This window comes from Hirundo rustica, unplaced genomic scaffold (genome assembly GCF_015227805.2).
Source record: "Hirundo rustica isolate bHirRus1 unplaced genomic scaffold, bHirRus1.pri.v3 scaffold_351_arrow_ctg1, whole genome shotgun sequence".
NCBI lineage: Eukaryota > Metazoa > Chordata > Aves > Passeriformes > Hirundinidae > Hirundo > Hirundo rustica.
In genome coordinates this window covers 1-21,120 of record NW_026690397.1, presented here as the reverse complement: position 1 = coordinate 21,120, position 21,120 = coordinate 1, and the positions used below count along the sequence as shown (strand labels likewise).

The window sequence follows — 21,120 nt, the reverse complement described above, 5'->3', positions numbered from 1 at the left end:
TTTCTTGAACAAAATGAGGAGGGCTCCAGAGTTGCTGCCTAAAGCCAACCCTGATGCCCTTTTGGCCGGGCATCTCCTCTTTTGAGAGGTTCCGGCATGAGGGTGCAGATGTTTTAAAAGAGCAATGGGTAAGAAGAGGTTTCCATCCCAGACCTTGAGCATGTATGAACCGTGGCCAGTGCTCTTGCACGCATCAACCTCGAAAGGCACCAGCTGACAGCAGTCTGATGCGGCAATGATTCACTGAATCCATGCAATGAATTCCTATGGGCTTTGCCCAAAACCCTTTGATTCTGGGGCCTTTGGAAAAGACTGAGGGCAGTGCCCGGCACTTCCTGGGGGGCAGCACTTCTTCCATTGTGGCAGGCATTTGTCAGAAGCTTTGGGGACATCGCTGTCTCCTTCAAAGGCAAAACCTCTTCTTTCCCTTGGCCTTTCAGTCTCAGCAGATTCCAGACATCCTCCTCAACAACACGCAAGTCATCATTGGCGGCCAGTCCCAAATTGTGACCATCAACAGGCAATGGCGTGTGGCAGTCATTGAGCAAAGGAGTGTCAGCGGGTCCTGGAAAACCATCTGGAACTACAACACGGTGAGTGGCACGGAGAGGGCTCATTCCAAAAGCATCCAAGGAGACCGGTTGCTCACCGAGTGGGACAAGGGACAGCATTTATTTCTTTATTCTGAATGTCTGGAGTCCACGATGTGGGGCAGAAACTCTCCGCATTTTTTACGGGTTCCATCCGGACTCTATCTCAATGTTAACAGGTGCATAAAACTGAATCGTGACCGCAGAATACTTTTATTTCACAGGGCGTCATTGCAACCAAAATCCCACAACTGAACACCTGCTACATTTCCATCATGAACAGGAATGAGATGCCCCGCTTTGATAATCTGGCCCGCCTGGCACAGGAGAGCAGGGTAAGATTCCAAAGGAGTAGGAGGGAGATTTCTTACCCTGGACTTCATTCCTTGGCTATTTCTTCAGGTGCTTTTCTCTTTCTGGACAGCATCACGTTGCCTCTAGTGGCAGGGTTACTTTCTCTCAACAGTAATGCAGATTGGGAATTTGTTGTAGGAATGCTTTGCCAAACAAAGAAAGGGGCTGCGTTATTCTCTCGCCTCCTTTCTCTGTGGATGTTGAGCTCTGCAGCCAGCTGGGCAAACCTTTGCTCCGAGGAGCCCTGCAAGGGCCTTGATGCTATTGGCATGCCAAGATCCCAAAGTCCTTCACAGACTTCTCAGTACCAAACTGCACTGGGCAGCTCAGAACATGGCCTTGCAACTGCTCTTGGCCAGACTCCCTTTTTGCGGCATGAGAGAGTGTCTCCCTATTCCGCAGCCTTTCCCCCACATTCACGGCTTGAGCCCCAACTGGAGGCCCGTGGCTGTAGCTGGGGAAGGGGCTGAGAGAGCAGAGGGGAGACAAGGGTGTGGGAAGAAACAGCAGGAAAGCAGCCAGGGACTTGGGCAGACAGGCCACAAAGCATTCCAGGAGGAAAAGAGAGCGGCAATTCATTTGAAACAAAGCCCACAGGAGCCGTTGTGACCTCTTGCGTTAGAGAACCCAGGGCTCTCACAGAAGGCTCCTCAGCACAATCTGCAAATAGTCCAAGAGCAAATGTATCTGCCCTGGCTTGCTGCTTTGCGCTTTGGTTCCAGGTTAGAACGGGCTGCAGGAAGAGACTTCTCCTGCCGGCCTTCCAGCCAACAGCCCTAGTGCCTCTGAGGGGCAAGGGCAGTGACTGAGCAAATGCTTTGGAAGGAGCTCTGGCTCCACAGAGCAGCCACACTCCTCTTCTCTTCAGCGCTTTCCTTGCACTGCCACTTCCCCTCAGGCTCCCTACACCTTGACCCCCTTCGCAGGACCTATGCCTTGGCTGCTGCCTTCAAGGCTCGCCAGCGGTCCCACAGGTGCCCAGATGAATAAAAGGTGTCCCTAAAGGCAGTTGGGACTCAAAAACCCCGGCCTGAGTCATCCTTCCTGAGCTAGGAATAGGCCTACAAGGGAAGCAGCTTCTGACACTGAGCTTGCTGAATGCTGGTATTTGATGTTTAGAACCTGTTTGGTCTTGGAAGACCTACCAAGAAGATCACCTTTGTCACCAACGGATTGGTCAACAACCTCAACGCCTATGGAATAGACATCACCGCTATGTGCAGCGGACTCACCACCTACATGGCTTACGAAGTTCACGGTGAGTGCAAGCATTGGGAATTCTGAGCGATCCTCACCTGGGCTTCTTGTCTCTTGGGGCATGACTAAGGCACAAGAGCTGCTCTTCCATTTTGAGGCACACACACACACCAAGGGCTTCAGAGCAGTTGCACAATGGGTTTGGCACCTCTACAGGTCAGGATTGCTACAGGGTGGTGTCACAGCCCCCATAATTGACCCCAACACAATGCCTTTCGCTCCCTTCAGGAAGCATAATAGGGCTCCAATTTGGCCTCAGACTGTTTTGGCTCACACTGCGCTCCTCTGTAATGCTCAGTCAAGAAGCAGGGTCGGCCTAAAAATCTCTATTCTACAGGTCCCAGCTTGCTGGTAAATTGACCCAGGCAGCAAACAAACCCTTGTGCTTCGCAACACAAAGCCAAGTGGCTTTGATCCCTGGAGGTGTCTCCCAGGGGCAACGTTCCCATTCCCCAGGCCTTTAATGACCTACATTTGAGAGGATTCTTTCAGAACGTCCCAGCCCATGTGACTGGGCCCATGAAGTGGCAGCAGCTTCACTGTCTAATGCCCAGCCATTGGGACTCACAGGAGCCACTGCAACAGAGCTCCGATCTCTGCACGGGAAATCCCAAAGGGTGTTCAAGAGCACGTCCTCGTGAGCATTCCCTGCTGAGACACAGAGCCGGAGCTCTTTGGGGATTTCAAGACGATCTGCCCCTCACACAGCTCAAACATTCCCAGTGCAGCATTTCTTCAGAGCCTGGCTGGCTCTGAGCAACACCACCACACTCCTGAGAAGGGCAGCCAAGGTCTTAGGTATTAGCTCATGGCGTTTTGTCTTTGCTTTTCCAGCTTTCCAGGGACCCCAGGTGAATCTGGGATCGTGCATTACCCTCGATGTCCTGAGAGTTGTGGAGCTGGAGTACTGCAAGGGCAATGGCAGTACCAATTTCCCGGTGAGAAAACCTTAGCCCTTACCATTCTTCAACCAAAAGGTGGGGTCTCCAGAGCTGCTCCCCAAAGCCAGCCCTGATGCCCTTCTTGTCTGGCATCTCCTCTTTTGAGAGGTTCTAGAGATTTTGACCCTACTTGAGCGTGCAGATGCTGAAATAGAGCAATGGGTCAGCAGAGGTTTCCATCCCAGACCTCGAACAAGGACTTACTCTGGCCAGTGCTCTTGCACGCATCAATCTCTAAAGGCAGCAGATGACAGCTGTCTGATGCGGCAATGATTCAGCAAATGCGTGAAAAGAACTCCTATGGCCTTTGCCCCAAACCACACCCTTGATTCTGAGTCCCCTTGAAAAGACTGAGGGCAGTGCCCGGCACTTCCTGGGGGGCAGCACTTCCACTGTAGCACGGATTTTTGGGAAGATATGGGGACATCACTGTCTCCCTTCCAAGGTGAAACGTCTTCTGTCCCTTGGCCTTTCAGGCTCAGCAGATTCCAGGCATCCTCCTCAACAACACGCAAGTCATCATGGGCGGCCAGTCCCAAATTGTGACCATCAACAGGCAATGGCGTGTGGCAGTCATTGAGCAAAGGAGCGTCAGCGGGTCCTGGAAAACCATCTGGAACTACAACACGGTGAGTGGCACGGAGAGGGCTCATTCCAAAAGCATCCAAGGAGACTGATTGCTCACAGAGCTGGCCCAGGCGCAGCCACCGTTTCTTTATTCTGAATGTCTGGAGTCCGCGATGCGGGGCAGAAACTCTCAGCATTTCTTATGGTTTCCTTCCCAACTCTATCCCAATGTTAACAGGTGGAAAAAAAACTGTATTGTGACCACTGAATACTTCTATTTCACAGGGCATCATTGCAACCAAAGTCACGCAACAGAACACCTGCTACATTTCCATCATGCACAGAAATGAGATGCCCCGCTTTGATAATCTGGCCCGCCTGGCACAGGAGAGCAGGGTAAGAGTCCAAAAGAGCAGCTGGTCTCTCACCCTGGACTTCATGGGGCTGTTCCATCATGTGCTTTCTCTTGCTGGACAGGATGAGCTTGCCACAAGTGGCAGGGCTCCCTTTCTCTCAACAGTAATGCAAATTGGGAATTTCATGTAGGAATGCTTTGCCAAACGAAGAACGGGGCTGCATTATTCCCTCCCCCATTTTCTCTGTGGATATCAAGCTCTGCAGCCTGCTGGGAAAACCTGCTCTTTGTCGAGCCTTTCAGTGCTTTTCTTCCTCTGCCACTTCCCCTCCTTGTTCCCTGCACCTTGAATCCCTTCGAAGGACCTATGCCTTGGCTGCCGCCTTCAAGGTGTGCCAGCGGTCCCACAGGACACAGGTCCCCCAGATGATTAAAAGCTGTCCCTAAAGGCAGTTGAGACTCAAAAACCCCAGCCTGAGTCATCCTTCTAGAGCTCGGAGTAGGCCTAGAAGGGAAGCAGCTCCTGACACTAAACTAATTGAGTCCTGGTTTGTGATTTAGAACCTGATTGGTCTTGGAAGACCTACCAGGAAATTCACCTTTGTCACTAATGGACTGGTCAACAACCTCAACGCCTATGGAATAGACATCACCGCTATGTGCAGCGGACTCACCACCTACATGGCTTACGAAGTTCACGGTGAGTGCAAGCATTGGGAATTCTGAGTGATCCTCACCTGGACTTCTAGTCTCTTGGGGCATGATTAAGGCACAGTAGTTCCCCCTCCATTTTGAGACACACACACACCAAGGGCTTCAGCAACTGCACAAAGTGTTTGGCACCTCCACTGATCAGGACTGGAACAGGGTGGTGTCACAGCCCCCATAAATGACCCAAACTAAACCCTTACAGCTCCTCTCAGAGAGGCATAATGGGATCTCCATTTGGGCCCAGACTGTTTTGGCACACACTGCACTCCTCTGTAATGCCCAGTCAAGAAGCAGGGTCGTTCTACAAACAGCTGTCCTTCAGCTCCCAGCTTGCTGGTAAATTGACCCAGGCAGCAAACAAACCCTTGTGCTTCGCAACACAAAGCCAAGTGGCTTTGATCCCTGGAGGTGTCTCCCAGGGGCAACATTCCCATTCCCCAGGCCTTTAATGACCTACATTTGAGAGGATTCTTTCAGAACGTCCCAGCCCATGTGACTGGGCCCATGAAGTGGCAGCAGCTTCACTGTCTAATGCCCAGCCATTGGGACTCACAGGAGCCACTGCAACAGAGTTCCGATCTCTGCACGGGAAATCCCAAAGGGTGTTCAAGAGCACGTCCTCGTGAGCATTCCCTGCTGAGACACAGAGCTGAAGCTCTTTGGGGATTTCAAGAGGATCTGCCCCTCACACAGCTCAAACATTCCCAGTGCAGCATTTCTTCAGAGCCTGGCTGGCTCTGAGCAACACCACCACGCTCCTGAGAAGGGCAGCCAAGGTCTTAGGTATTAGCTCATGGCGTTTTGTCTTTGCTTTTCCAGCTTTCCAGGGACCCCAGGTGAATCTGGGATCATGCATTACCCTCGATGTCCTGAGAGCTGTGGAGCTGAAGTACTGCAATGGCAATAACGGCAATTCGAATGGCAATTGGTATCCCAATTGGAATGGCAACAACGGCAATTGGAATGGCAATTGGAATGGCAATTGGTATCCCAACTGGAATGGCAACAACGGCAATTGGAATGGCAGTTGGAATGGCATTTGGAATGGCAATTGGAATGGCCAGAATGGCAATTGGAATGGCCAGAATGGCAATTGGAATGGCAACAACGGCAATTGGAATGGCCAGAATGGCATTTGGAATGGCAATGGCAATTGGAATGGCAATTGGAATGGCAACAACAACGGCATTTGGAATGGTAATGATAATTGGAATGGCAATTGGAATGGCAATGCTAATTGGACTGGCATTTGGAATGGCAGTTGGAATGGCAATTGGAATGGCAATGGCAACTGGAATGGCAATTGGAATGGCAATGCACAGGTGAGAAAACCTTAGGCCTTACATTTCTTTAATCAAACGAGAGGGCTCCAGAGTTTCTGCCTAAAGCCAACCAAAATATCCTTTTTCCCCGCCATGTCCTCTTTTGAGGGCACAGATATTTTAAATGAGAAGTGGTTGATCAGAGGTTTCTGTCCAGGACTTTGCGCTCTCTTGCATGGATCAACCTCTAAAGGCACAAGATGACACGTGTCAGATGCAGCAGTGATTCTCTGAATCCATGAAAAGAATTCTTCTTCCTAGTGCTACAGCCTTTTTTTGTTGTTTGTTTGTTTTTATTTTAAATATCTCCTGTTGAAAAAATACCTCCACTGCTATCTCTCCCTGGATCAGAGCACTTTTTCTTTTCTTGCAAGGGTTTTTTGTAAATTTGTGATGTGAGACCTAGCTACTGGCACAGTCTGAAAATATTTCATGTGGTTTTCTTATCTCAGCAGACAGATAACAACCAACAAATCATCATTGGTGGAGATTCCCAAATCTCCATCTCTGGTGGGGACTCTCAAATCTCCATCTCTGGTGTCTCACAAAGCATCAGCATCAATAGTCAAACACAAAAGGCAATTATTGAACAAAAGAGCAACCATTTGTCCTGGAAAACCATCTGGAACTACAATACGGTGAGTGGCAGGGAGAGGGCTTGCTCAAAAGGCATATGAGGAGACTGGCTCTTTGCACAGGTGTCCCAGGGAAAGCAATTGTTTTATCCTAAATTTTTGAGTCCGTGATATAGGGTAGAAACTCTCAGCATTTGTTATTGTTTCAATCCAAACTTTAGTCCAATGTTAGCAGTTGGAAAAAATGGAATTGTGTGTGCTCATTAATTTTATTTTACAGGGTGTCATTGCAACAAAAGTGACACAAGAGAGAACATGCTACATTTCCACCATGAACAGGAGTGAGATGCCCACCTTTGCTGCACTTGTCAAAGTGGCTGCAGAGAGGAGGGTAAGAATTTAATGGAGGAATCACTTGCAATATTGCTCAGTATTTGAAAGTAAACAGATGCGGAATACTGTTATCTTCAAAGCCTTTTAAACCATTAGATTTTAGAAGTGATTTATTTCACACTGTTAATTATGTAGATAATTTTAATATTAATTACATTTTATTTTAAAATATCCATATATAAGAATAAGCTCTTTAAGGTGAATGTTTCTCATTTTTAATTAATGTTGTAGATATTCTTGGTAATTTTTACATTGTTTGCAATCAGTTTTTATACTGACCTCTTTTTAATACTCTGTTATGACCCAAGAATGTAGATGTGTGGTAAGGTACCCTTAATAATCTTCCATACCTTGCATAGTAAAGGAATTAACTTCATTGGTTGAGGTGTATTTGATTAAGAACAAATATCCCAATAAGCTGGAAAATTTTAAATCATCTCTCAAAATGTTTGCAAATAACGACCATGTTAGCATAAGCTTCACCCACTAAATTAACATGGACATTGTAAAAATGGTATCAGCATATAGAATATTCACCTTTGATAGGCACTGGCTTCCACTGAAGACTCAGAACTGAGTCCTTAAAAAAATTAAGGCTTTAAAGAGCAAGAAAAGCTAAACAGCAGAAGAGAACAAGCAGAGTGTTATCAATAAAGGCATAAGCAAAAAGATTCAGCTTTACCTATAGATCGCGACTTGATAGTCCTAAGGTGCATCCTCCTGAAGCAAATCTCAACACCTTGCTCCCCAGTGAGAAGGAAGCATTCTGCAGTCGGCTTTCAGAAACCCTTTCATCGAAGTCCATTATTTTGAAAGCCTGTCTATGTAAAAACTAGAACAATCGCTGCCACCCCTGCCTGTACACTGGACTTCATCGGGCTGTTCCGTCATGTGCATTTTCTTGCTGGACAGGATGAGCTTGTCACAAGTGGCAGGGTTTCCTTTCTCTCAACAGTAATGCAGATTGGGAATTTGTTGTAGGAATGCTTTGCCAAACGAAGAAAGGGGCTGCAATATTCCCTTCCCCAGCTCTTCTTTCTCTGTGGATGTTGAGCTCTGCAGCCAGCTGGGCAAACCTTTGCTCCGAGGAGCCCGGCAAGGGCCTTGATGCTATTGGCATGCCAAGATCCCAAAGTCCTTCACAGACTTCTCAGTACCAAACCGCACTGGGCAGCTCAGAACATGGCCTTGCAACTGCTCTTGGCCAGACTCCCTTTTCCTTTGCGGCATGAGAGAGTGTCTCCCTATTCCACAGCCTTTCCCCCACATTCACGGCTTGAGCCCCAACTGGAGGCCTGTGGCCGTAGCTGGGGAAGGGGCTGAGAGAGCAGAGGGGAGACAAGGGTGTGGGAAGAAACAGCAGGAAAGCAGCCAGGGACTTGGGCAGACAGGCCACAAAGCATTCCAGGAGGAAAAGAGAGCGGCAATTCATTTGAAACAAAGCCCACAGGAGCCGTTGTGACCTCTCGCGTTAGAGAACCCAGGGCTCTCACAGAAGGCTCCTCAGCACAATCTGCAAATAGTCCAAGAGCAAATGTATCTGCCCTGGCTTGCTGCTTTGCGCTTTGGTTCCAGGTTAGAACGGGCTGCAGGAAGAGACTTCTCCTGCCGGCCTTCCAGCCAACAGCCCTAGTGCCTCTGAGGGGCAAGGGCAGTGACTGAGCAAATGCTTTGGAAGGAGCTCTGGCTCCACAGAGCAGCCACACTCCTCTTCTCTTCAGCGCTTTCCTTGCACTGCCACTTCCCCTCAGGCTCCCTGCATCTTGACTCCCTTCGAAGGACCTATACCTTGGCTGCTGCCTTCAAGGCTTGCCAGCGGTCCCACAGGTGCCCAGATGAATAAAAGGTGTCCCTAAAGGCAGTTTGGGCTCAAACACCTGTCCCTGAGTCAACACTCCAGAGCTAGGAATAGGCCTAGAAGGGAAGCAGCTTCTGACACTGAGCTTGCTGAATGCTGTTATTGTTGTTTAGAACCTGTTTGGTCTTGGAAGACCTACCAGGAAGATCACCTTTGTCACCAACGGATTGGTCAACAACCTCAGCTCCTATGGAATAGACATCACCGCTATGTGCAGCGGACTCACCACCTACATGGCTTACGAAGTTCACGGTGAGTGCAAGCAAAATTCAGTCCCTAAGTGACCTGGAATTTCCCTTCCGGAAAGAACCATACACAATAACTGCTCTTCCACTTTGACATGCACAAAACCAAGGGCTTTAGCAGCTGTATAAAGGGTTTGACATCTCTACACAGATCAAGACTGAGACAAGGTTGAGGCACAGGTCCCATAAATGAACTGATCTATACCATTTTTACCCCTTTCTGTGAAGTTTAATGTGGCTTAAGTTATTGCATAGGATTTTACATGCTGATATCCTCTGCAATGCCTACACTAAGAAAAAGGCAAGCTCTAAACACCATTGTTCTCTCATTTCTCTATGACAGACCCAGTATTGTTTCATGACGTGAAAGAGATTTTTTTGTCTATTAAATGATTTCTTGTACGGCAATTACGGACTACCTAGTTCACTTCAAGCAACAAAAATGAGCTCTCATTGATTACTTAAGAATATCTTCCCTATGAACTAATTGTAATTTTTTGTTTGTTTTTTATAGGACCCCAATACAATCAACAATCATGCGTTGCACTTAACGTCTTGAGACTTGTGGAGCTGAAGTACTGCAAGGGCAATGGACAGTTCTGAAAACCTTACCTTTCTTGAACTGAGATCCACCCTTCCGAGCTGCTGCTCAAAGCCAGCCCTCATGCTGTTCTTCCCTGACATCTCTTCTTCCAAGAGTTTTGTTCTTGATGGTTCAGATGCTGAAACAGATCATTTGTTGACTAGAGCTTTCAATTAAAAACCTTTTGCATAGATGACCTCTGGCTTGTTTCTCATTACTCTACCATTCAATCATCTTTGAAACTTCCATGGAATCATTTTTATTGTCTCTCTTCTGCCCCATTTGAGCCTTTCCATCACTTTTCATTGCCAGCTCTCTCTCAAAACAAGGCACAGACAGAGAGCTGGGCAAGCCCCAGGGTATGCATGGATCATTCAGAGTTAGAACCTTCCTTCTCTGGGGAAAGATGCTTCACATTCAAGATCTTGATTCAGGGGCCACAAAAGACAGAAGGAAAAAAGTGCACAGTAAAAAATTTAACATGGTGTTACAGTTACAGCACAGCAATGCTTATTTTCACACAAAACTAAATTTTTTCTGGGTTTTTTTTAATAAGGCCAAATATTTAAAAAAATATTCTATGTTACCCTGATGAAACATTATAAAACTACAGAATAACTTATAAAATTGCCATAAGAATTTGACCCAGTATTTGACACTGTCAGCCACCAAAAACCAGGTAAAGAGGAGAATCTTGAGCATCAAGTGAAAAGTAAAATTGCAGTCTTTCACTTCAAGTCTGGTTAACAATCAGAAATTCAAACATGTAAAGGAGGATTCAATCAAGTTATACTGAGCTTATATGATCACAATAAACACTCATGGGGTTTTTCTCCAGGTACTTTTCATAAATATTTACTTTATCAGGGAGTCAGCAGGTAGTGGAAGAAAAGGTAAAGAGTGAAGCAACACCTCTAAACACCAACATAATTCTCCATGTTCCCATATGAACTCAGGTGGGCATGCCATGCTCTAGGTAAAGGCAGTGTGACACAGTCTAGAAAACCATGGCTCAAGGTCAGAATGAATCATGTTCCATAGTTAAAAGAAAACCCACAAGCTCCAGCTTCAAGGATGAAACCAGAAACAATTTCATCAGTTTTACTGTTGCTAGACAGCAAGGAGCAGAAAAAACACAAAAAAATGTGTGTGCACAGAATGAAACAGTAATTTGAGGAAAGGGTGAATTCTGGAATGTTTGATATTCTTGGGAGGTTGCTGCACAGTGGAACAAGAATTTACTACGAAAGCAGAATGCCTTGAGCAGAGCTTTAAAGAGAATACAGAGATAAACCTGCACTAGGAAGAAAACAGGTGCTTACGCAGATAAAGCCCCATTCCCTGCACTTTTTTCTGGCTATTCTACTGCTGTCACTAGATCTGTCAGTTGTGCTTAATGGTAAGTGCCTGAGCTGTGCATCTGCCACACAAACTGCTCAAGCGCTCAGAAGCTGATGGAAGATGTGGAGGGTTAGAGCTCCAAGGGTGATGCATTTCTGTAATGACCAAGTTGGCTTGGATTGGTGGAAGCCAGGGACAAACTACTTTCCAACTCATTGCTAACGACACTGGAGGAAGGATTGTACAGCATAGTTTCTCTCACCTTTCTTCAGGAAGGTTGAATTTATGGAATTTTCAGAGGCTAAAAGGATTTTCTAACATAGAAAGCAAGACTTTGATGGGTATTTGGTATCTTGAAGGCTAAGGACATAACCTGCCCCCATTTGGCATCCACAAATCAGACTGATTAGAAGACCGATAAATCTTTCCCCTTGGTAGTTTATCATTCTTATTCACTGTACCGGATACCTCGAGCAAAAGAGGCATGGATGTGAGACAGATGAAAAGCCAAGCGCTCTGCTCACAGTGCTGGCAGACTGCTGCACCTCCTCAGCATTCATGAGCTCCAGCAAGGCCCCAGGCAGGAGTAGAAGGACAGTGTGGCCCTGAGCAGCACAAGTGACAATTAGGCCTCCCCTTCCCAAAGAAAGTAAGATCCCCTGGCTTTTCCAGGAACAGCTGCAACAATGATCCTTGGCAATGGATGGCAGAGGAAAAGTGTTCAGAGACGTCAGATCAGAGTGACACCAAGTCCCCATCATGACAGTCTGGCAGTACAGAGGAAGCTTTAGTGCGCAAACCCACCCTAAATTGCAGCCAAGAGCACAATCAGCACACAGGGTTTGGCAGAACTGCTGTCAAATGCAAAGCACTTGGGGATTTGGGAAGTGAGCACCTCTGGGAGTGCTGCTTCTGGGAACCAAAATAGGCACAGTAAAAAAGCAAATCCAAATTACGACAGGCTCGTGGGCCATGGCTCTGTACATCAAATTCAGAGGAAGATTAAAATCTACTTCCTAAAAACCAGGACACATAAAATGGCCCGTGTCACTGCTCCTCCCTCACACACATTTTGCTACCTCTAGTTTCTGGTCCCTTTCTCAAATCAGCCCTTAGTCCATAATCAGGTTCTGCTCTCCTGAAGAGGCTCTGTGAAGAGTCAGGGCCATGTCTGACAAGCAGAAAATAGATCCTAAACAAGCTCAGAAAGGAAGGTCAGCAAAAGAACTCAGCAATTCCTACGATTTAGAACCAACCTCATGATCTCTAGGGACTCACCTAACATTTTTAACATAGCAAGATTACCAGCCCCTTGGTTTGAGTGGTGCTTTTGGTGAGAGGCACAACTTCAGGCTGAGTCCTTTGCCACATTGGCACAAAGCATCACGACAAGTTTACTGGAAATCTGTGCACTGCTTCTAATTTCTTTTTCCATTTAAAAGTGGCTGTTAAATACATTGAGCTTTCCATGACCAGTTTTCTCTCACCTCCCTGTATGCAATGAATTCAATCAGGCAGGTATCAAAGCCTCCTCTTATCAGAGCACTTCCCCAGGAAACTCGTCATGCTTCTGTGAACACAGGGCACCTGCCAATAAGGTAAACCCATTTTCAGATTTAACTTTGGGATATTATGTATAAAAAGTAAGAGTACACATCAATTAGCAGCAGAGCTGGCCTGGCCTACCATCCAAATGAAGTTCCTTGTAATTATAGCTATCACTTTCCCATAAAAAGGAAGGATGTTGAGGTGCTGGATTGTGTCCAGAGAAGGGCAACAAGGCTGGCAGAGGGTCTGGAACACAAGCCCTATGTGGAGGGAGCTGGGGGTGTTTAGCCTGGAGAAGAGGAGGCTCAGGGGAGACCTTAGCACTCCCTACAACTCCCTGAAAGGAGTGTGCAGTAAGGTGGGGGTCCATCTCTGCTCCCAGGCACTTGCAATAGGACAAGATGACTCAGCGTGAGGGGAAATGTAGGCTGGACATTACGAGGAATTTAATCACAGAAAGCGTGACTGGGCATTGGAATGGGCTACCCAGGGAGGTGGTGGAGCCACTGTCCCTGGAGGGGTTTAAGAAAAGATTGGATGTGGAACTCAGTGCCATGGTCTGGTTGACAAGGAGGTGTTAGGTCACAGGTTGGACTTGATGATCTCAAAGGTGTTTTCCAACGTCGTTGATTCTTTGATTCTGTAAAACATCACTAGATTTCAGGGGAGTTACTTAAAAACATGCTCCTTCAGCCTTGGGACTGTTTCTGGTGCACTGTGTGCTGTGTTAGCTTTTCAGCAGCAAATTCCTTCACGTGCCCTAAGCAGGAGAACACATCATACACGTGGCATTACAGGAGGAGGCAATTTACCTTTTACCAAAGTCTCTCGTCAGCCTTCATGACACATTTACCTAAACAATATAATTGAAAAGAACAATATTTTTCTTTCCCTGTGACTATTTGCACTGTAGGAAGCCTTTCTTTTAACTAGTGCCTCTCTCTAGCAATACACATCTCCTTCCCTGTATATTGTTTGCAACAAAAAGGGGTTTTTATTTAATTTTAACAGGGCTATGATGAAACCAAGGCGTTTTTAAGGAACATTTGCATCATTGTTACAACCAGCAAGAGGTTTTGGCTTGGCAAACACTTTCCTGCACCTCTCCAGGACACAAGGCAGGATGGTGGTCGAAAGTGGTGCAAAAGTCAATTGATTGTCAGTGAAAAGCACTTGCTCCTACACATGCAGAGAACTGAAGAGAACCTTCTCAGCAGGGCTGAGTCACCTGAAAGTTCCTTCAAAAGTTGCATTGCCCAGGAATAACCTTTTACCCCATACCAGAGAAGTGTGTACAGGTTCTGAACTCCAGTGCTGGTTTTCCTAAATGCTTTGTTTCTTTGATGGGTTTTTTGACTTTGTTTCTTTGATGCTCAAGGAGCTGGGCCTTACCAATTGCAAGCCAGAGAGAATCACTTCATTATCTCCAGGAACAGACTCCAAAGCTTGAGCCCATTTGGAAAACACATCCAAGCCCTGTGCAGAGGAATTTCCCTCCTGCCTTGCTTACCCAGCTCTTGGTGTCTGCTATTAACAGCCTTTGTGATCCAAAATAAACAAGTACTCGCTGTATAGGTCTAGAATGATGCAGCTCAGTTTTTAAGTGACTTTTCCTGGTACATTTCCAACATTAAGTTGGAAAAATTTCCACTACAGTGCTCTCTTATTTTCTCAGTGTAAATCTAATCAATTTTTCTTTTTCTTTCAGGATCTTATCAGGCTCAAACTTCTTAGAACAAGATATTTCACACTTGAAAGTTAAGATAAATTAACTGCCTATTACTTTGCTATATCTTCTACATTAACCATTTAAAATCAGGTGAACTGAAGTCTGGATTTATAAAGATCAGCATAACTAAGATATTTTTATTTTAACATCTTACCAACATACTAAGAATTACAATATTTTATTTTAGAAATTAGCATTCCCATGCCATATGGCCAATTGCAAATACAGAGATTCACTATTATTCCAATCAACCCAGAAATCAAGGTAGAAATAACACAATTGGGAAGTGTATTAAATGCAGTCTGGATTTGAACACAGATACCATTTAAGAATGTTTCATAAAGGTTTAACACAGGAAGAAAAGTAGCATACTCTAACCAACTGTAAATTGGAAATTGGAAAGTGTCGAATTCTAGTTAGGCTAAAAGTAAAGCAAAAAGTTGCTCACCTTGCCAGAAAAGATCTCTCTCGACAAGGGTGAGGCCTGAGCTGCCTTTAAATTTAAATTGTGAGCACAACCCATAAGCTTTCCACATCAGTGTAATAAAGTCACAGGGTTTTATCCAGTCTAAAGTCTGTTTTTCTGCTCATGCTACAGCAGACAGAATGTGAAGAACACCTGAAAAACTATGAACAAAAAAAAAGTTAAAGAATTACTTGAGTACAATTAAAATGCCATCACACAGTCTAATAAATGTGCTTGAATTCCCTCATGTATTTTAAGACAAATTGGAGATTGTGAAAGAACCTGATTTCTGAGGGATTTTTTTTTTTTTTTTTAACACAAAATAGATACTCTGATTGAAGACACCACCAGCAGCCTTAATACCGATTTGGGGGGGTAAAAATTACCTCAAGAACTGCAAATGAACCAAGCTGCAACGACATAAATGTTCCACTGCCTCTCGGCCGGGTCCGCCGAGGCACCGTCCCCTCAGCGGGGCTTTCCCGCGCTTTTTCCGCCCGCCCGTGTTCCTCCCCTCCCTCGCCGCCTCAGCGGGGCTCTCCCCGCTCTCCTTACGGCTTGGCGCCGCCTCAGCCCCGCTCCCTCCGGCCCTTGCAAGCACGTTCATTCCTTCAGGAAAGGGCGAATTCCTCGCGGGCAGCGCAGGGGCTTTCTCGGTGTTCCTCGTCGGGCAGCAGTGAGGGAGGGAGAGCGCGGTCCGTCCCTCACAAAATCCACACCGGCGCTGCTGCTCGTTAAACAACCAGGAATGTAATGCCTGTTTGGTGTAGCAGGACATATCAGAAATGTCGCTTCGGGCTTGCAGATTCGAAAAGTGAAACTGATATTAGAATTCAGTTTCATATTGCACGTGCAACAACATTTAGACCTTATTTTTATGTATAAACCCCCAGACGTAGCCGTACTGCCTTTTAAAAGAAGCTGCTGGATTGCAGCTGAAAAGTGGTTTCCGTACACTTACACTCTGGTTGCTCACAGAATGAAACTGAAAACCTGGCATTGGGTTATGAAGACAGTCTAAAATGAAATGAATAAGAACCCAAAGACTCCAAGTTAGGTTGCTTGTTGTATTGTTAAGAAGGTTATACTGTTTGTTGTATTGCTAAAATGTTATGCTGTTACTTACCCCCTATTCCAAATTGTTCATGCTGACCCTGTACCCTTAAATCCCAGACTCTTGTACATGTTGCTCCCCAAATCCCGAATTCCCCTTACATCCCAGCTGGTTAGGCCTCCACTGCTCCCTGCCTGTCCATCAAACTACTGACACCTCCTGCTCCTCACCTGTTCCTTGAATTACTGACACCGCCTAATAGGGAAATCAAGAGACTCCCACGGTGCTTAGCTCCAAGGAGAAGTCCAATTAGCACCAGAAAGTCCCTAAAACCACGAGCCAACACAAGATCTCAACTTGGAAAAGACATTTTTATATAAACAGAACCTCAGGCTACCCGTGAGCGGTTTTTATCTCCTTGCCACAACCTAAAAGTGCTAAGAGAAAGAGACACCCCTAGATTATGCAAGCCAAAGAGAGTTCCTGGGACACCCCGTGAGGCAGGAATCCTGACTTTGCAGTGTGAGCAGCAGATTTGACTTGCACCTTCTCCTCAGCAGTGTACAGAGGGAGCAGTGGTGGTGTATGCCATCCCCCAAGTTTTCCCTTTAAAGAGCTGGTTTTAATAAAGGCATTAAAAGGGAGCTGGTCTCCTGGCCTGTGGTTGTTGGGGTTTTTTGGTTTGTTTTTTTTTTTTTTCATCAAGGAGAAGCCATGAGAGGAATAACTGAGGGCATTTGGCATGTTCAGCTGTAGGAGACTGAGGGGAGATTGAGCTCTTCAACATCCTCCCAAGGGGCAGTGGAGTAGCAGCTCCAATCTCTGCTCTCTGTGACCAGTGTCAGGACCAGAGGGAATGGCTGGAGCAGTGTCAGGGGAGGGTTAGGTTGAATATCAGGGTGGTCCCCGCGGGTGGTCGGGCACTGAACAGGCTCCACAGGGAATGGGCATGACCTCAAGGCTGCCAGAGCTGTTTGGACAATGCTCCCAGGCATAGGGTGGGATTGTTGGGGTGTCTGTGCAGGGCCAGGGGTGATCCTGGTGAGTCCCTTCCCACTCAGAAGCTTCCAATATTCCATGACATAAAAACAAGTATTCAAAACCTCCCTCTTACGTATTATCTGTGTCAGTAAGAATTTACATCACCACAGAAAATAAACTGTTGCTACCTGATAACAAAGGGACCTGCACAGACTTACCCACGTATATGCAACGTATCAGCTTGAACTGGAGTTAAAGCTGGCCAGAACTGTGGAGAACAATAACATTTTCTTTTTCAAATGTATCAGTGGCAAAATGTCCAGCCCACAGTTGGATAAACACATCATGCAGTAGGTGAGTAACTGGCTCACTGGTCAGGCACAAAGGTCTGTAGTAAATGGGGTCACTAGTGGGGTTCCACAGGGCTCCATCCTTGGACTCATGCTTTCCAAGACCTTAATAAATTACTTGGGTGCAGGACTGGAAGGGATGCAAAGCAAGTTTGCAGATGATACAAAATGGGGAGGAGCAGTTGACTCCCGCGAACTCAGGGAGGCCCTGCAGAGGGACCTCAACAAATTAGAGGGGTGGGCCATCACCAACCGTATGAAGTTCAACAAGAGAAAGTGCCAGATTCTGCATCTGTGATGGGGTAACCCTGGATATAAAAGCAGAATGAAGAATGAGGTGCTGGAAAGCCGTGCAGAAGCAGGGGACCTGGGTGTCCTGGTTGATGGGAAGTTGAATGTGAATCAGCACTGCCCTGGCAGCCAGGAGGGACATCCATGTCCTGTGGGGCATCAGGCACAGCATCACCAGCTGGTCAAGGGTGGGGATTGTCCTGCTCTGCTCTGCACTGGGGCAGCCTCACCTTGAATATTTTGTGCAATATAAGAAAGATATTAAGTTATTAGAGAACCTCCAAAGGAGGGCAAAAGATGGTGAAGGGCCTTGAGGGGAAGCCATGTGAGGAGCAGCTGAGGGCACTTGGTGCATTCAGCTGGAGGAAACTGAGGGGAGACATTGTAGTTAAGACTTTTTTTGTGAGGGAAAGAAGAGGGGCAGACACTGATCTCTTGTCTTGGTGACCAGTGACAGGACTAGAGAAAACAACCTGAAGTTGTGTCACGGGAGGTTTAGGCTGGGTATTAGAAAAAGGTTGAGCTGGATCAGGCTCCCCAGAAAAGGGGTCACAGGACCAAACCTGATGGAGTTCACGGAGTGTTTGGCCAATGCTCTCAGGATGGGACTTCTGGGCATTGTTCTTGTGCAGGCCCAGGACTTGGGCTTGATGAACCTTGTGGGTCCTCTGGACCTCTGTGATTCTTGTAAAGCAGTTTTCAGTGGTCATATTGTACTTGGGGCCTGTATTTTGGTGGCTGCTATGGTTACAAAGAACGTATGCTGAATTTTGGAAAGTGCAAAGGCTTTTATTTATTCAGACTAATTGAAAGCAGGTTTTTTTGTTTGCCCAAAGTCAAGGCTATCTCTGATCGTAAGCTTGATGTGAAGTTTCAGAAGTAATTAGTACATGTCAGAAAGTTAATATAAAGCATATTTATTTTTTTTTACAAGAAATGGAGCTTTATCTGATAATTATTAGGTCAAAATTTGCAGAAGTACAGTCCCCATATTTATCAAGTGGTTAAAGCAGGAAATAATTTTCAGTGAAATACAGCAGGGATACAAATCACAAAATAATTTCATTGCAAAACTCAATCCTTCCACACCTAATTCTCAAACCATATAAAAGGTGGAGGGTTTACACTGCTCTTTCTACCTGCAGGAGCATCAGCTCTGCAGTCAGGATGAATCTCCCTGTGAGTATGCATTCTTTTCCTCCTTATAAACTGAAACTTTGATTCAAACCCGTTCCTTTATCCCTCAGAAGGGCTTCTGCCTCTCTTGAGCACTAAGGCTTTCTCTGGGGACATTTTACTCCTCCAGAATGAGCAACTCAGCCCCTGTTCCCCAGAGGAGCTGAGGATTTTTTCACGACTTGGCTGTACATTCTTCAGAAAGCAGGAAGCCTAACCCACGTCCATTATTTTCAATGCTTTTGCATAACTGCAGCACTGCACTAGTGGATGAAGCCCTTCCTGTAATGCCAGAGCAGGAGAAATGGAAAAGCTTTCTCCTCACTCTTGTCAAATACCTGTGTGTACCTGCACAGGTCTGAGAAACAACTTGAGATTCATCTCTTGAAAGAGCGAGTGTGAAATGTGTCTACTTTGCCGCACCCTGGGGTAAAGCAAGGGTGACTCCCTTTTGGGGCGCTGATGCAATCCCAGGATGAAAGCAAAAAAGCATCCAAGGAGGACCCTTAAACATCAGATTAGAGAAAGGGAAGGAGGATTCTTATGGCCAGATTTGTCAGCCAGAGCTGCAGTAACACTTTTGTATTTGATTTTCCTTTCAGATTTTGACTGCAGTCCTTCTTGGACTTGTCCTGACTCCAGCCCTTGCTGATTATGTGAGTACAAGTGAACAATTTCCACACAAATGGCTGCTCTTTCTATGTTCCCTGCTTCATGAGATCTCCTTTTTCTTTCACCACCCCTTTGGTGGAAACAAATTGAAATCTTGTCTGGCAGATGAAACTCTGGCACTCTCTATGGGGTAGGACTTATGCTAGTCTAGCAAAGATTTTAATAAAAATTTTGGGAGATCACTGACTAGTTTGAAAATCTAAAACTGTCTCATTTTTAATTGAGTATCAGCAAAAAATTGAAAACCTCAAAGTCATCCATGGAGTAAAGATTGAGGTCCCCATCACCAGTGGCCAATCACAGGGCCAGTCTCTATTCAAAGACTAAACATCTTCTTTCCTTTGGCTTTTCAGTCTCAGCAGACAGATAACAACTGCCAGGTCTCTGTTGGTGGTGTTTTCCAAAATCTGACTCTCAGCAGTCAAACACATGTGGTGGTTATTGAACAAAGGAGCAACCACTTCTCATGGAAAACCATCTGGAACTACAACACGGTGAGTGGCATGGAAGGTGCTTGTTCAGAAAACATCCAAGGAGACTGGCTCCTGGTGGAGCTGGCCCAGGGATGGGTGTTTCCTTTTTCTGACCGTGCTGAGTGCATGATTTGGGGCAGCAAATCTTGGCATTCATTCCTATTTTAACAAAGATTTTTCTCAAATCCAATGGGTTGAAAAACTGAATTGCAAGTGGTCAATAAATTTTCCTTACAGGGTATCATTGCAACCAAATTGATGCAAGAGAGAACTTGCTACATTTCTCTCATGAACAGAAATGAGATGCCCACCTTTGAAAATCTTGCCCAACTGGCTTCACAGAGCATGGTAAGATTCAAATCAGCAGTAGCTTTGAACATTTTATGGTAATTGATTCTCATTTTTTGTCTGAAGCACTACTATTTTCCAAACCTTTGTTACTAATGAAATAAATAGACAAATAAATAGGTAAAAAGGTAAGTAAAAAGACATTTTAGTAGTCATATTTTTGGTAATATTTTTCAGATAGATTATTTGTAAACATTGAAAAACTTCAATATCATCATTCAGATGACTTTAGTGCAGGTTCATCATGTTCAGTCCAAGTGTCAGATTAGTTCAACTATTTTTACAATTATTTAAATTATTATGTAATTAAGTCTTTTTTTACTGTCTTAGTATCTATGATTTAGATTTCTTGATAATATGTTTCATAATTTCTCATTCTCAAAGTCTAAAAAAAATATTTTTCTTCAGAAGATCTAATTAAGGAAGGGAAAATATGACAGTATTACAGAAAAAATATTTAGCAAAGCTTTCAAACATTTTGAAGATAATTATGCACCATGTTCCTTTAGTTCAGCCAGCCACAGTAGCAGAGACATTATAAAAGTGATCTCAGCATTCAGCATATTCACCTTTGATAAACACAAGCTTCCCTTGAAATCTGAGAATGAAGGCCATAAAACCCCCAAACTTTAGACAGCAGGAAGACCAGTGGGGCAGAAAGGAATCAGGAGAAGACTTCTCCTTCCAGCTGACAGTACAAGTACCTCTGAGGGGTGAGGGCAGTGACTGAGCAAATGCTTTGGAAGGAGCTCTGGCTCCACAGAGCGGCCGCACTCCTCTTCAGCGCTTTCCTTGCACTGCCACTTCCTCTCAGGCTCCCTGCACCTTGACTCCCTTAGAACAAACTCTGCTCTTGCTGCTGCCTTCAAGGCTTGCCAGTGCCCAGAGGATTAAAAGGTGTCCCTAAAGGCAGTTGGGCTCAAACACCTGGCCCCAAATC

The 21,120-nt window shown here is 45.6% G+C and overlaps 3 protein-coding genes across 3 annotated transcripts; all 3 read left to right on the top strand.

Moving 5' to 3' along the window:
* The first annotated feature begins 53 nt into the window (after positions 1-53).
* On the top strand, positions 54-3,154 carry LOC120747968 (gastrokine-1-like). The gene is made up of 5 exons (XM_040054032.1): positions 54-128; positions 441-593; positions 815-925; positions 2,064-2,202; positions 3,036-3,154. The coding sequence occupies exons 1-5, from the start codon at positions 54-56 to the stop codon at positions 3,152-3,154; spliced, it is 597 nt and encodes a 198-aa protein (XP_039909966.1).
* Positions 3,155-3,663: 509 nt separating this feature from the next.
* Positions 3,664-9,771, top strand: LOC120747967 (probable serine/threonine-protein kinase roco9). Its single transcript, XM_040054031.1, has 8 exons — positions 3,664-3,771; positions 3,995-4,105; positions 4,626-4,764; positions 5,595-6,097; positions 6,553-6,735; positions 6,953-7,063; positions 9,037-9,175; positions 9,683-9,771. Exons 1-8 carry the CDS (start codon positions 3,664-3,666, stop codon positions 9,769-9,771), a joined length of 1,383 nt encoding a protein of 460 aa, XP_039909965.1.
* An 8,907-nt stretch (positions 9,772-18,678) lies between these two features.
* Positions 18,679-20,180, top strand: LOC120747966 (gastrokine-1-like; the record flags this gene model as incomplete). The annotated part of the gene is made up of 4 exons (XM_040054030.1): positions 18,679-18,690; positions 19,290-19,343; positions 19,713-19,853; positions 20,070-20,180. Coding segments are annotated over exons 1-4 (318 nt in total), but the record flags the coding sequence as incomplete, so codon positions are not given.
* Positions 20,181-21,120: the final 940 nt, after the last annotated feature.

What these genes read in the sequence shown, in the direction of transcription:
- LOC120747967 (XM_040054031.1), top strand. Translation starts at nt 3,664, where the DNA reads ATGGGCGGCCAGTCCCAAATTGTGACCATCAACAGGCAATGGCGTGTG. An exon ending in ATTGGAATGGCAATGCACAG is followed by an intron (nt 6,098 to 6,552) that starts GTGAGAAAACCT and finishes TTATCTCAGCAG; the next exon opens with ACAGATAACAACCAACAAAT. An exon ending in CCATCTGGAACTACAATACG is followed by an intron (nt 6,736 to 6,952) that starts GTGAGTGGCAGG and finishes TTTATTTTACAG; the next exon opens with GGTGTCATTGCAACAAAAGT.
- LOC120747968 (XM_040054032.1), top strand. Translation starts at nt 54, where the DNA reads ATGCCCTTTTGGCCGGGCATCTCCTCTTTTGAGAGGTTCCGGCATGAG. An exon ending in ATGTTTTAAAAGAGCAATGG is followed by an intron (nt 129 to 440) that starts GTAAGAAGAGGT and finishes TTGGCCTTTCAG; the next exon opens with TCTCAGCAGATTCCAGACAT. An exon ending in GCCTGGCACAGGAGAGCAGG is followed by an intron (nt 926 to 2,063) that starts GTAAGATTCCAA and finishes TTTGATGTTTAG; the next exon opens with AACCTGTTTGGTCTTGGAAG.